The sequence below is a fragment of the Microcaecilia unicolor genome, chromosome 5 (assembly GCF_901765095.1).
Source record: "Microcaecilia unicolor chromosome 5, aMicUni1.1, whole genome shotgun sequence".
NCBI classification, from domain to species: domain Eukaryota; kingdom Metazoa; phylum Chordata; class Amphibia; order Gymnophiona; family Siphonopidae; genus Microcaecilia; species Microcaecilia unicolor.
The window spans coordinates 118,591,434-118,607,356 of NC_044035.1; the positions used below are offsets into that span (position 1 = coordinate 118,591,434).

General features: G+C 40.5%; 1 protein-coding gene across 1 annotated transcript in view; it reads right to left on the bottom strand.

Moving 5' to 3' along the window:
- KCNMA1 (potassium calcium-activated channel subfamily M alpha 1) overlaps nt 1–15,923 on the bottom strand; it is a 1,310,561-nt gene that overhangs the window by 323,946 nt on the left and 970,692 nt on the right. The window contains exon 15 of the mRNA XM_030203235.1: nt 2,819–2,928. Coding sequence (XP_030059095.1) covers nt 2,819–2,928 — 110 coding nt within the window. The remainder of the gene's footprint in view (nt 1–2,818; nt 2,929–15,923) is intronic.

Consider the following 15,923-nt stretch of genomic DNA (forward strand, 5'->3'; position numbering starts at 1 on the left):
GCTGGCAAAAGCTCAGGCAGAAGCACAAGTGGCTAGAGACATAAAGGGGTCCTTTTACTAAGATGCACTAACTGATTAGCATGCATTAAATGCTAAAAAACCTACAAAATGAGCTTCTTAGCAATTAGTGTGCACTAATTATTAGCACACACTGAATCAGTTAGTGCACCTTAGTAAAAGGAACCAAATAATGGTAACAAGATTTTTTTCAGGTATGTTAGGCAACAAATTAGAACTGTAATTTGCCCATCTCACCCGTGTCCTTCCCATATGAATGCACTCCTTATCGAACAGTGCCTAAGTACACTTACGCAATAAGACAGACCAAAAGGTCATACTACAAAACCAAAATTGGACTGGACTACAAAAAACACAAAGAAATTATACAACCTCGTTAACTACTAGACACAGCACCAGTCACTTCAACCAACACCAACATCCCATCTGCTGACAACCTTGCTAAATATTTCAATGAAAAAATTGTAAACTTATGCAAAACTTTACCTCAGAACAACACGGACATAGAAAACTTCATAAATGGTCTAGACACAACCCCTAGTGAATACGCTGCCGACCGAATATGGCCAAACTTCGCTATCCTCAGCACCGACACAGTTACTCAGGCGATTAAAAAATACTCCAACAGCCATTGTCAACTGGACACCTGCCCCAGCTACCTCATACAGTCTGCCCCTCATCGCTTCATAACAGATCTCACATCCCGCTTAAACCTCATGCTTCAACAGGGTAGCTATCCCAAAGGAAAAGGCAACATCCTACTCACCCCAATCCCAAAACACACCTAGAAAAAAAATCAAACGATATTACCAACTATTGCCCAGCAGCATCTATCCCATTAGTAGTCAAACCAATGGAAGGACTGGTGGCCAAACAACTCAACGACTACATACATAAATTCGCTATACTACACGAGTCACAATCAGTATTTCGAACCCAACACAGCAACGAAACAGTACTACTCACTCTCCTAACCAAATTCAAGCAGGAAATAGAATTAGGCAAGAGCATTCTCCTCCTCCAATTTGACACTTCAAGTGCGTTCGACATGGTTGACAATAACATATTGCTAAGAATCCTAGAATACTTCGGAATCAGTGGCAACACCCTCAGTTGGATCAAGGGTTTTCTAACTACAAGAACATACCAAGTGAAATCAAAAACAAAAACATCGCTAAAATGGAAACCAGGTTGCGGAGTTCCGCAAGGATCACCATTATCACCGATCCTTTTCAATCTCATGATGACTCCACTAGCCAAGGCCTTATCCACCCAAGGCCTTAACCCGTTTATCTATGCTGATGACGTTACACTATACATCCCCTACAAACATGATCTGGCAGAAATCACCAATGAAATCAAGCTCAGCTTAAACATCATGAACTCATGGGCAAACACATTCCAATTAAAACTCAACACAGAAAAAACACTGTCTCATCATATCAACCCAATACAATACATACAAACCCAAAGCATTAACACCCCAGAATACACCCTCCCTATCTCAGACAACCTGAAAATTCTCAGAGTGACAATCGACTGTAACCTATCACTAGAGACCCAAGCGAAGTCCACCATAAAGAAAATGTTTTTATCAATGTGGAAACTTAAACGCGTGAAATCATTCTTTCCAATGGAAATATTCTGCAACCTGATACAGTCAATGGTACTAAGTCATGCTGACTACTGTAATGGAATCTATGCGGGATGCAAAGATCAAATCATAAAGAAACTTCAAACCGCCCAAAACACAGCTGCCAGACTAACATTTGGAAAAACGCGTTTTGACAGCGCCAAACCACTACAAGAAAAACTGCATTGGCTACCAATCAAAGAACGTATCACTTTCAAAATATGCACGACTGTTCACAAGATAATTTACGGCGAGGCACGGGGATATACGACATACTTCATCGACCTGTCAGCCAGAAACACCACAAAATCTACACAATCATACCTAAACCTCCACTACCAAAGCAATAAAGGACTCAAATACAAATCCATTTATGAAGCCAGCTTTTCCTATTTAAGCACACAACTATGGAATGCACTGCCAAAAGCAGTAAAAACTACGCTCGACCATTTAGACTTCCGGAAAGCACTAAATACAGACCTGTTCAGAAGAGCATACCCCACCGTCCCAACATAAAATACCTGGACGCCTACGTCACAATGAAACCAAAGACCTTAATGAACATTACCTGACTCTTCCTCCCCTCTCCCTCTCTAAGACCCCCCCAATCCAACCTACCATACATGTACCTCATTCCACCACAATATCACTTTGTATTATCCACACCATGTATTTGTTCATACTGGAATCGGCTAACGCCGTTAACAGTAATATGTAAGCCACATTGAGCCTGCAAATAGGTGGGAAAATGTGGGATACAAATGTAATAAATAAATATATTTATTTTTTAAAAACATATACCCTGCCTAACACTAAGCGGCTTACAAAAACTGTCACCTACATAATTTAATAAAAACAGAACAATTTATATGCATACCTGCTGTTTAGCCACCATTTTGGTGCTTAACTGAAGTTGAAGCACGGAGGTAAGGCACCAATTCAGTGCTTATATCTATTAAAGCCCCAAAAGTCATGGTTGATAATTATTCTTTCCTTTTTCAGGTCAAGGGTCCCTGATTTCATTTTGGATGTCAGATTCACAGTAATGCACTTATTTGCAGCCAACAAGACATGTGCATTACAGAAAAATGTGTAAGCATAAAAAAGACTTTATGATGTAATTTAATTCACAGAAGTGTTCAGAACAGAAGTGCTGTGTCAACTTACTCACAAACTGCAGGGAAAGACAGTCCCACAAAGGCACTAGATAGATATTCGGTATACATTTCATTAGCTACTCCTTCCAGGTAGTATTTCTGCCATGTATCCTCTTCAATCTGCCAAAAGAAAATAAAGACAGGATGTTCATGGAAAGCAACTTCTAATATCTAGACTCTTTAAAAGAGCTGAAGTCAATTTACAATAAGTAGCCTAATAAGAAACAGAAAAATTCTGAATTTATGAGGCATATTATTAAATCTAAACTGAAAAGTAATTCATGTACCAGTATGTGAGCAGCATATAATGTGATACTGTATGTATAATACAGAATCAGTGAATGAATGGGGATTCTTTCAGTCCAATACAAATTGAAACAAATGCATCTATCAATCAGGTATATTTTATTAAAAAATGTTTTCATGATCAGGGCATTGGAATGTGCCTAATTTCTGTGTGCAATTTAATTGAACAAGCCAATTAGCATCGATAATTTGGCACTAATACTCAATTATCAGCACTTAATGGTATAAAGTAAAATTTATGTGCACCTTTTTAGGCACCAGGATCTGTGCATAAAATTTACACATGTATCCGAAAATGGGGCACAGCCATGGGAGGGCATGGGCGGTTTGGAGGCATACCTGGAATTTATACACAGTTTTATGGAATAAGGGAGATCTGTGAATGAGAATTTGCACCAGGTTTTACTTGGTATAAATCCTCGTGCCTAAAACTGGTCACAGATCCTGGCACCCAACTCTAAGGTCTGTTTATAGAGTAGCGTTTAGCACAAAATTTTATCAGCGCCAATTTTTCAGTGCCATATATAGAATTTTTGTCATAATGGGAAAAAGTCCTCACTAATAAGCCTGATAGCATTCAAGTAAAATAAGGTGCATATCTTTAATGATACTGAGACTGGTGCTGAGTTTAAACACATTCCCCCAAATTCTGTATATGGCATCTTAAGTTGTGCATGCAAATTTGGCTGCATGGCCAAACTGTAGGCACAGTTTAATTGAGTACCAAGTAAATCAGCGCTGATAGTTGGTACTTAACAACCAATTAGTGGCATTAATTGGCTTTAATTAGAATTTATGCACACTTTCTAGGCATATTCTAAAATGTGGTTGTGAGTAAATTCTAAGTCTTACAGTTGAAAAGGGGGCATGGCCTTGGGTGTGGAATGGGCGGGCTTTTGGCATTTCAAAGAACTATGCACACTATTATAGAATTCACCTGATCTACGATTAACTTAGCCAAAGGTATTTGGGCCTGGTTTAAGGTGGCCGAAATACAGTAGGTGTGCCTAAATTTTAGTCACAAGAATGGCATGTGGGCTTAGTTTACAGAATCATGCTAATTGCATGGTTTTACAGCACCAATTTTTAAGGTGCCATATATAGAATTTCCCCATTGTGCACTTAGCAATCAAATTAGAGATTTTTTTTCCTCCCTTTTTATTTCATCTTCTTCCTTCCCCTCTTGTCTAGTGCAGCCATTACAGTGATTCTTGAATCCAGTAAATATTACTCTTGAAAGATTATTGGGATGCCTTCCTCCAGACAAGGTACCCAGCAATGGCTGCACCATGAAAATACCACTAAACACTGGCTGGTCAATAGTCAAAGTGATTTATCTGGATAAGGCCACTGTTATCTGGACAAATGGCTTAGCTGGCATTATCCACTTATTAAATCAAAGGAAAGAAACTGGCAGCTTTCAAACAGAAATGGGGCTAGAACTAATCTTTTCTAATGAGCTAAAAGTTCTGGTCGGTGTGATAAAGAAGCAAGAAAGATTAGAATAATACACTGAGATGCAGGAAAGCATATCAACATCCAGTACTAATATTGGCTTTGAATAAATTACTGGTACAATTCCTCTTTGTATACTTTGTTCACTTCTGGAAGCCCCAGCTCTCTCAGGACAATTCAGGACAGTATTCAATGGAACTTGGCTACTGGGTGACTAATGTAAATATGCTTTGTACATGTATTTTTTTTCTTTAAACATATGGATAATATTGGGCTATTCGGGAAAGGTCATCAGCGTTGGCTACTGTTAAAACATATTATTTTATTGTTAACCCCAGTTATTAGTTAGATCTAATTACATAAAATGGGGCATGTGTTAAAACAGAACTTCTTAACAGTAACCCGCATAACTACTTCTCTTAAATTGCTGAATGGCTCAATACTGTGTGTATATTTGTGGGTTGGAAGACAAAAACAGATCTTATTATAGAAAAGCTGGTTTCTTTTGTCCCTGATGCAGCCTGTATCTTTGGCGAAACATGGTCATGTTGGATACTCATTTGTAAGTCCTGGGAGTTTCAAAACAACTTATTAAAAACTGCTTTTCTACAATAAGGTCTGATTTTGTCTTCTATTCCATGGTAGATTTTGTAGACCGTTTACTTTCTTGTTTTTTTACAACTTTATTTGTGGGTTGGGTCTGGGATAGGGTGAGGGCAGGATACAAAAAATTTTCAGATTGTGGCAATATGTAGATGCCTAGGGGGTAATTCTCTACAGATGTATTTTTTCTCAGCACCGATTTTTACGATGCCATACATAGAATCTAGCCCATTATGCCTAAAATGAAGTTGTGACTATGGATGCCTGCTAGTAAATAGTTGTGCACAAAATACACGTGAATCAACATCTTTTGAACAGCTTGCTTCATAGAAATAGTGAATCCACCCGCACTCCACACCAAACCGATTCTCACATCTTTACCTAGATCACATAAAATTGCACATATTCTGTTCATCACATGTACTTTTAAGGGTGAGGTGATTTTACAGGAGTGATTTTACATATATGTAATCTCATAGATGTGCTAACTCACCTTGAGCCACTACTGTAAAGGCATGAGCAAAAACCAAAATCCCTTGTCCTTACCCTATTAAGTTAAAAGTCATTCCTCCAGTTTACCTTAAACCATTCATTGCACTGGCTGAAAGTTGGACCCATTCTGAGTATGGAAAGTTTCCAGAAAAGGGCTACAAAATGGTTTTTACCATCACCCCCCCCCCCCCCCCAATTCTATAACCTTACCACTTAGAAGACTCTATTGTAATGTCAATTTGATTAGTGCAACAACAGCACATTAATATGCTGCTCATGCCAATATTATAACAGTATCTGTGTGCCAAGATGCTGTCATAGAATACTATTATAAACCCAACTGACACGCCTAAATTTAGGTGCGACCATTAATGGCAAGTCAATGGCAGGTGTCAACGGGTGTGTCTAAGTGTATCATCCAAAGCACGTAACTTATAGCATTCTATAAGTCATGTATTTAAGTTGAAGACTTGACCAGACCCTGTCCATGCTCAACACAAATACTGTATCTAATATCTAAATTTAATAAAAGGTATTAATTGTGACTTTTACTTTTATTTATTTATTTTATCTGTGTTATCAGACAATTATGGATTTAAGCTCCACCCCTGGCCCCACCCCTAACTCCGCCCCCTTTAGCCTCCCCAAACAGTTGGGCCACCGACCGCCTATGGCTATGGATATATAAGGAAATGCTCTACACTCCTCCAATGCTTTGGCAACTGGCTTCCAGAGTTGTGCTGCTCCAGTGTTCATTGCCTGGCCAGTTCCTGCTTCCAGTCCCGTTTGTACTTGGGGTGATTTTAGATTCCTCTCTGACATATGGCCTACATGTTAATTCTCTTTGGAAGAAGACAATGTTCAAATTAAGGCAATTGATGTTGATAAGGTCATTCTTTACAGAAGAAATATTCACTCTTCTAGTTCAGACTATGATACTTCCTAATTTCGATTATTGTAATGTATTGTATCTGTGGATATGCTCCAAATATCTACATAAATTACAGCTTATTCAAAATATCGCTACATGATTAATTTTCAAAATAAATAGATATACTAGTGTTTCAAGCTACATGATGAAAGTCACATTGGTTACCAGTACAAGAGCACATTCTCTTTAAAGCGCTATCGTATACTATATCAAATTCTTTACGGCATTGCTTCCTGTCTTTTGATAAGTAGAGCTTCAAATTCCTTATTCGGGTCTTCTTCGCCCAGTATCTCATTGTAAGATATGATTCCGAAAATTATTTAACACAATTATTTTGATCATTGCTGTTACTTTATGAAATTCTCTTCCAAGGCATATTAGAATTGAGAGAAATTACTTAGTTTCACAAGACATATCTTTTTGAATGCTGTTATTAATTTAATCTTGTTTTGGGTACTTTTGTTAAGATGACACTTAGATTGCCTTTTGTTATTGTTTTGTACATCACACTGAAACCTTACAAGAGGGAAATTGTGATTAATAAGACCATACTAACATTAACATTCCTGCTTGTTCCAGCCCTGTTTGTTTCTGCTTTCAGCCCTGTTTATTCCTGTCTCCAGCCTTGCTGTTCCAGCTATTCCCTGGCCTCAACTCTATAAGGCCAGCCGAGCCCTGAAGGGCAGAACCATCCCCAAGCCTGTTCCTGTCTTGTTCCAGCCAGTCTTACACTCCAGCTAGTCTGAGTCAGGTTCTGCCTTCTCCAGCTTCCAGACTCTGCCAGCCTCTACAAAGTATCCTCACAATGGTGGTTGCTTTGTTCTGAATTTACCTTTTCTATTATGTAAAAATATTTACCAGTTGAAATAACTGATCAATCTTGGCACTTGGAGGAGCATTTTCAATATGACGTCTAAGTCCAACTTTGGACGTATTGCTAAAAACACCCAAAATTCAAGTGGAGAATATAGCCATTTTCAAAACAGAAAAATGTCTATCTTTTTTATTTCAAAAACAGGCTATTGTTAGATGATTTGTGCTCTGTGCATTTATCTTTTTGGTTCATTTTTGGAAAAAAATGTCAAAGTGAATGCACAAAATCAAGCCATTGGGATGTAGGAGGAGCCAGCATTCTTAGTAGACTGGGTACAAAGGCATCCCAGGAGAGGAAAGGGGCTTCCTATGGGCACTGCTGTGTACTTCATATAAATGCTCCCAGGTCACATCTCACTTTTTGCTCCCTTATCTTGTCTGCTGAGCTCTTCAAAACCCACCACCTCCAACTGTATGCCACTACAAAAGCCCTTATGGGTGAAGGGGGCACCTATATGTGGGTATAGTGGGTTTCTGGTGAATTTTGGAGGGCTCACACTTTCCACCACAAGTATAACAGGTAGGGGGAGTTATGGGCATGGGTCCACCGCACCCACACTAGACTACTCCAGGGACTTGCATTCTACTCTAATGGACTTGAGTATAACATCTGAGCCTGGAATAGAGGCTGGTAAGTAATGTTTTTATTCACATTTTTTGGAGGTGAGAGGGGGTTAGTGACCACTGGGGGAGAAAGGGAAGGTCATCCTTGATTCCACCCAGTGGTCATCTGGAAGGGCATAATCGAACGGGGCCAGCCATCTATATGGGCGGCCACCTCCAAGGCCGGCCCCAGAAAGTGGCATACCAGACCATATTATTGAAACAAGATGGCTGGCCATCTTTCATTTTGATAATACGGTCGGGGCCGGCTAAATCTCAACATGTGGGCCGGTGTTAGATATGGCCGGCATTAGAGATCACCGCCATTGGTTTCCCGCCGATAATGGAAACTAATGGTGGCCATCTCAAACCTGGCCAAATCCAAGCCATTTAATCATGGGAGGAGCCAGCATTTGTAGTGCACTGGTCCCCCTCACATGCCAGGACACCAACTTGGCACCCTAGGGGGCACTGCAGTGGACATCAAAAATTGCTCCCAGGTGCATACCTCCTTTACCTTGTGTGCTGAGCCCTCTAAATCCCCCCCAAAACCCATTACCCCCAACTGTACACCACTACCATAGCCCTTAGGGATGAAGGGGGGCACCTACACGTGGGTACAGTGGGTTTGAAGGGGGTTTGGAGGGCTCCAATTTACCACCACAAGCGTAACAGGTAGGGGGGATGGGCCTGGGTCCGCCTGCCTGAAGTGCACTGCACCCACTAAAAACTGCTCCAGGGACCTGCATACTGCTGTGATGGAGCTGGGTATGACATTTGAGGCTGGCATAGAGGCTGGCAAAAAATGTTTAAAAACATTTTTTGGGGGTGGGAAGGGGTTGGTGACCACTAGGGGAGTAAGGGAAGGTGATCCCTGATTCCCTCCGATGGTCATCTGGTCAGTTGGGGCACCTTTTGGAAGCTTGGTCCTGAAAAAAAAAGGGACCAAGTGAAGCCGGCCAAATGCTCATCAGGGCCGGCTTTGTTTTTTCCATTATCGGGCAAAGCCGGCCATCTCGTAACCATGCCCCCCTCCCGCCTTCTGTACCCTGCAAACTTGCCCCCTTGAAGTTTGGCCGGCTCTGCAATGGAAAGCAGTTGAAACCAGCCAAAATCGGCTTTTGATTATACCGATTTAGCCGGGTTTAGGAGATGGCCGCCCATCTCCCGATTTGTGTCGGAAGATGGCCAGCCTTCTCGTTCGAAAATAAGCAGGCTGGTCATTTAGGGCACTTTTTTGTGGCTTATTCATTAATAAAACAGGTCTAGACCGAAACATCCAACTTATAGCCCTGGATGTTTTTGTTTTGTTCCATTATGGCAGAAAAACACCCAGATCCTGCCCCTGACATGCCCCCCTAAAAATTGCTTTCGAAAATATCAATTTGGACATTTTTGTGAGAAAAATGTCCAAATGTAGATTTCTGCCACTTTTTGGATATTTTTCTGTTTTGAAAATGAACCCCTTGGTCTGATAAACTGTTTCAGCATGACAATTCACAACAGCATCTAGTATCCAATTTATTTATTTGTTGCATTTGTATCCCACATTTTCCCACCTATTTGCAGGCTCAATGTGGCTTACATTGTTCCGTCATTGCATGTACTAAACTGAACAAACTAAAGACATGGATTGGTTGTATCCCAGTAAGCCCTTTTTAAAAGATACTACTAAAGCTGTTTGTGATCTGAGGTACTACTATAACTCTTTGTATCTGTCATGAGAAGTGCAAAGTTACCACAACTAAATATGATGATTTCTCTGAGAAGAAGCATCTGTAGTAAATATGGTTGGTTGTTGGTCAGTGCAACATTGAAAGAAATTACTTTCTTTCTATAACATCTTATTTCCAGCAAAGTTCCTATGTCTAATAATGTCCACTTAATTGATGTGCAAAAGAACTCCATTATAGATTTGGGAGCAGCATCCTTATTCTGCCCTGAACAAGATCCCATTCCTGCAGATATAGAAATACTGGATATAGTCCATGGGCATGAAATCAACTTCAACCAAGAACTGATTTATCTGTTGGAATATAAAAACTTTCATACTGTTGAACTGTCTGTTTCAGTTGGAAGTTATAGGCTCTAACCATACAAATCAAGGACTATAATTTTGATTTCTGCAATGATGATTTTGTAAATTTGGTCAGAACATATTTCTTTTTTTTCTGTTCTGTTGATGATACAGTACAAATCTTTTTTCCCCCTCTATGGCAGAAAGATTATGGTTGTGTCTTGAATTTTGCACAACCATGCATCCTGCATGTGCAAGTTTATTGAAGTCTAAATTTACTAAACTGTGTGTGATTCCAGGTAAATGTGTTTAAGTACCCTTAAGTTTGAGTTATTTTGATAAACACAAGACAGCTTACGTTCTTTGTTGTATCTAAGTATGCTAGTTAAATAATACACACTAGATTTAAGTGTTACAACAGTGCATATTATCTGTGCCACATATATTAATGCATATTATCTGTCCACTTTTGTAAATGGCATTAGGTGAGAGAATGGATGTTTAGGTCGATATGAACAAAACTACATTAGCATTATAGCGCAGCAAAAGAATACTTGTATTTGCAGGAATGCACACCAGAGGAAGCAATTGGGATACCATACCAGTGCCTATGGCCTGAATGTTATCTCCATGCTTTGCATATTTTGGCACTCAATTTCAAAGCAGATGGATGCCTCAAAATGCCTAAAAACATCCATCTGCTAAAAACGTCCAAATCCTGATTTTGTGAAGTCAGAATCTGAACGTTTCACACTGCAGGTCATCAAAATAGCAAGGACATGCACTATATGTAATCTACTTGGATTTCAGGAAAGCCTTTGATACGATTCCTCAATGAATAAGCTGAAAGGGCAGAAAGAAGCCAAAGTGGTGAACATGATTAGAAAATGGCAATAGAGGGTGGTGGTAAATGGAATTCACTTGGAGTAAAGGAAGGTGAATAGTGGAGTGCCTCAGGGGTCAGTACTGGGGCCAATTCTGTTTAATATATTTGTGAGATACATTGCTGAAGGTTTAGAAGGAAGTTTGCCCTTTTGTGGATGACAAGAAGATAGCTAATAGAGTGGATACCCCGGAGGGAGTAGAAACCATCAGAAGAGATCTCTAACATTTAGAAGAATGGTCAAAGGTCTGACACTTAAAATGTAATGCGAAGTAGTTTATATTTATGCACTTGGGATGCAGAAATCCAAAAGAGATATATAAGATAGGAGAAGAAAGATTGATAAGAACAGCTTAGGAGAGGGAGCTTGGGGTGATGGTGTCTGAAGATCTCAAGGTGATGAAACAAGGTGACAAGGTAATGGCTACAGCCAATGCTAGGCTGCATAGAGAGGGGAATATCCAGCAGAAGAAAGAATATAAGAATAGCCATACTGGGTCAGACCAATGGTCCATCTAGCCCAGTATCCTGTTTCCAACAGCAGTCAATCCAGGTCACAAATACCTGGCAGACCCCAAGTCATTGGTGAGGCCCCACTTGGAGTATTGTTTCAGTTTTGGAGGCCGCATCTTGCTAAGGACATAAAGAGACTTGAAGCGGCTCAGAAAAAAGTGACAAAAATGGTATGGGGTTTGTGCTACAAGATGTATGAGGAGAGACTTGATGATCTGAAGATGTACTCCCTGGAGGTAAGGAGAGACAGGGGTGATAAGATACAGACATTCAAATATTTGAAAAGTGTTAATATATAAACCTTTTCCAGAGGAGTAAATGTAGAAAACATGAATTTAGATTGCAGGGAGGCCAACTCACGAATAATGTCAGTAACTACTTTTTCATGGAGAGGGTGGTAGATGCCTGGAATGCCATCCAGCGGGAGGTGGTGGAGATGAAAGCAGAAACATAATTCAAATATGCATGGGATAAACACAAAGGAATTCTGTACAGAAGGCATGGAACCAAACAAGCTCAGCAGTGATTAGATGGCAACATCAGTAATTGAGAAGCAAAGCCAGTGCTGGGCAGCTTTCTATGGTCTGTGCCCTGATCATGGCTGGATAGATTCAGCTTCAGTAGTTGGAGAACAAGGCCAGTGCTGATCAGGCTTCTATAATGTGATACCGCTTCCCTTTCCTGGTGAATGTGTCCCGGAATTAAGACCACCGCCTCCACGCTTATGCAGTAACTCTTGAAGCCGGACTCAGTTCAGAACAGAAAGAAAAAATGTAATGCCAACTTCACTTTCACACAAAATAAACAAAGATCCTCTCAATTTTGGGGAACAGTTCCAATTATCCTCACTGCCCCTTCTTTTGGTAGCAAAGTTCTGCTTTATCTTACTTCTTTAAGTTTAACTTTAGCCCAGTTCCACTCAGCACTCCACAAAGTTCAGTTCTGTTTTCAAACTGGTTTCACCCAGCCTTTTAGCAAAGTTCAGTTCAGAGTTCAGCCAAATGCCGTTCAGTCTTTAGCAAAATTCAGTTCCACAAAATGAGCAAAAACTCTCCAAAGGAAGAGGAGGAAATCATATGAACCAGAAACGTCCTACCTTTCCTCCTCCAGCACTTCCCCTAGCTCTGTCACTTGCAAAGCTGGTAGCACACCTCCCTCTTCACAGAACAAACACCTGTGGCCTCCCACGTGCTCTTGTGCTGGAGAGATTAACCTTGGGTATTCTCCCAGTCCATGCTGGCTGTCTCTCCTGGAACTGGCATTTCAGCAGGCATGTCCAGCTCTGCCTCTTTGTAATCTATTTCCTCAGGTAACTCTGCTTCCTCCTTCCTCTCCTCCAACTTCAGAACATTCAGAAAATCTCTCCTCCCCCCTAACAGCTGGGAGGAATCCGATACTGATTACGTAGCCATGGGAACTGGGCCTCCTCCTGGCTGTTTCTCCCCCTGCTGGTTACTGAGGAGACTGGCTCTCTATATCCTGGGCTAGCTTCCCTCCCACTTTTTCTGAGAGTCCCTCCCGGGTTTTTGGGTCCTCCCCTTTCTCCAAGTCCCCCAAGGAATTCTGGATCTTGTAGTTCTGGGGGCCCATGGCCTTTTACTATATCCCCGTTTACCTGCCTCATCACAATGGTCTGTGCCCTAATTGTGGTTGGACAGATAGGCCAGTGCTAGATAGACTTCTACCGCCTGTGCCCCGATTGTGGCTGGAGAGATTTGGATGGGCTGGAGCGGGCTTCGATGACAGCTTCAGTAGTTGGAGAATAAGGCTAGTGCTAAGCATACTTCTACAGTCTGTGCCCTGAAAATGGCAAGGACAAATCAAGATCAAATATATATCACATCATACCTAATGCTATGAGTTTATCTTGTTGAGCAGACTTGATGGACAGTACAGGTCTTTATCTACCATCATCTACAATGTTACTATGTTTTTATTTTTTGTTACATTTGTACCCCGCGCTTTCCCACTCATGGCAGGCTCAATGCGGCTTACATATACAGGTACTTATTTTTACCTGGGGCAATGGAGGGTTAAGTGACTTGCCCAGAGTCACAAGGAGCTGCCTGTGCCTGAAGTGGGAATCAAACTCAGTTCCCCAGGACCAGAGTCCACCACTCTAACCACTAGGCCACTCTTCCACTCCACTGTTTCAGTCTAAGTGCCAGTTTATGGATGTACAAAATGTGAGCACCGTTTCTAAATTAGCACCATAGTATTTTTAAACATTTCTGAATATTGGTGCACAAAAATATTTCACAGTTTCTCAACTATATAAGAGCAGTAATATTCAAATGGTTTACACTGGCAGCCAGGGGAATTTGTAATTTTCTCTGCTTTTTAATTTCACAACATAATCAGAAGCATTCAGTGGTGAAACAGAAACAGCCTGTCATCCTAAAGCATGATCAGGAGTCAAGTTTCCTGCTGTGAAGACTGCAACATGATGTCTGTACCTTTCCCATCTCCCAGTTTTAGTGTCAATAACAACCTATTTATTGTACAATACGGGCTAATAAACTGGAGCCTAAGAAGCTAGATTTCATTTTCAGTGCAGGTTTCAGTTGGAAGTTATAGGCTCTAACCACCAACAAAATTGCATACATTTGTCATTTTTTCTTTACTATACTGAAGAGCTACAGAAAACAATTTTATCCTTTTTACAATGGAAGACTGTGTATCTTGCTATCTTCACAAATAATATATGTTGTGTTCTGCTGCTAATCGAAATATTTTTTTTTGAAGATCAAGAACTACCTCTGGCGATTACTCAAGCCTGTCCTAAGAATTATACTGGTTTATCTCAAGGTATTCCTTATTTGAAGGATGACACGAGTGCTGAACTGTATCTTTTGAGCTGTGTGAAATTTCTGGAAGTGAACAAAAAGCATTGCTTAAACCATCCTCCATCACATCCTTCCTTCCACACTGTATCACTTGATAAGAGAGGTGTGATTCATTCAGTAAATTTTATGTTCTTCCACTGCACTACATTATAGTCCCCAATATCTTATGTCATGAGCATGCTGTGCTGGGTGTTTTATGGTAGCAAACTCGAAACCTCAAATCTTCAAGTCACTAGTCTGAAATCTTTTGAGCTTTCTGCCTAGAATTCCAGATTAAATTTCATGGTTCTATCTACCACAGACATTAATTCTGTGCTGGAAGGCAAAAGACGTGGGTTTTATACCAAACACACCTACTAATATAGCTCAAAAAGGGCACTGAACCCTTCACAGTGTCCAAATGACTGAATTACAAGTAGTTTTGATAGAGTCCTAAGTATCTTTTTTAGCCATAGGGATGTTAATTTTATAACAGGTCACCTAGGCAGAGATGTTGAATGGGGGCATATGTTGTGCCTAAGTTATGAAGGCAACATGGGAGCTTAAGTACTTTTAATTTCCACAAATGCTCCTGTTCAAAATTACACCTGCTCTGATGTATGAGTGACTGTATCCATGTATGTACTGATAAGGATTGGCACATATTTGTGTATTTTATTAAAAAGCCAAAGAACAAAACAAAAAGCACCAAGGGCCTTCAAAAAAAAGGGGTGTAGAACCTTTAATCATATACGTTGGTGAAACAATTCTTGAATGGACCCCATGCTTTTTATTAAATACATGCATAAGTCAAAATCTTACCCCATACTATTTCCCACCCAAGGGAATGCCTATATGCATATGCATGAATGTAGGCAGTATCCCCTCATTTCATAACCTTGCACACAAAATTGTGTGCACAGGTTATAGAACAGTGGCAGTTATGCATGTGAATTATTTATTTGGATTTTCCTCACACCTTTTTCAGTGGTAGTGCAAGGTGAGTTACATTCAGGTACACTCTGTATTTCTCTGTCCCTAGAGGGCTTGCAATTTAATTTTGTACCTGAGGCAACGGAGGGTTAAGTGACTTGCGCAAGATCACAAGGAACAGCAGTGGGATTTGAACTGGGCACCTCTGGATGTCAAGACTGGTGTTCTAACCACTAGGCTACTCCCCCACTCCTAATTGACAAATTAGGCACTAATTGGTACTAACTACCAATAACTGTCTAAAATTGGAGATAATTGGTGCTAATTGGAATTGAATTGCAGTTATGCACATCCAAGGACATGGATTACTGAGACCAAGTCAGCATGGCTTTTGTGTGGGGAAATCTTGCCTGACCAATTTACTTCAATTCTTTGAAGGAGTAAACAAACATGTGGACAAAGGGGAGCTGGTTGATATTGTGTATCTGGATTTTCAAAAGGCGTTTGACAAGTTACCTCATGAAAGGCTACAGAGGAAATTGGAGGGTCATGGGATAGGAGGAAATGTCCTATTGTGGATTAAAAACTGGTTGAAGGATAGGAAACAGTGAGTGGGGTTAAATGGGCAGTATTCACAATGGAGAAGGGTAGTTAGTGGGGTTCCTCAGGGGTCTGTGCTAG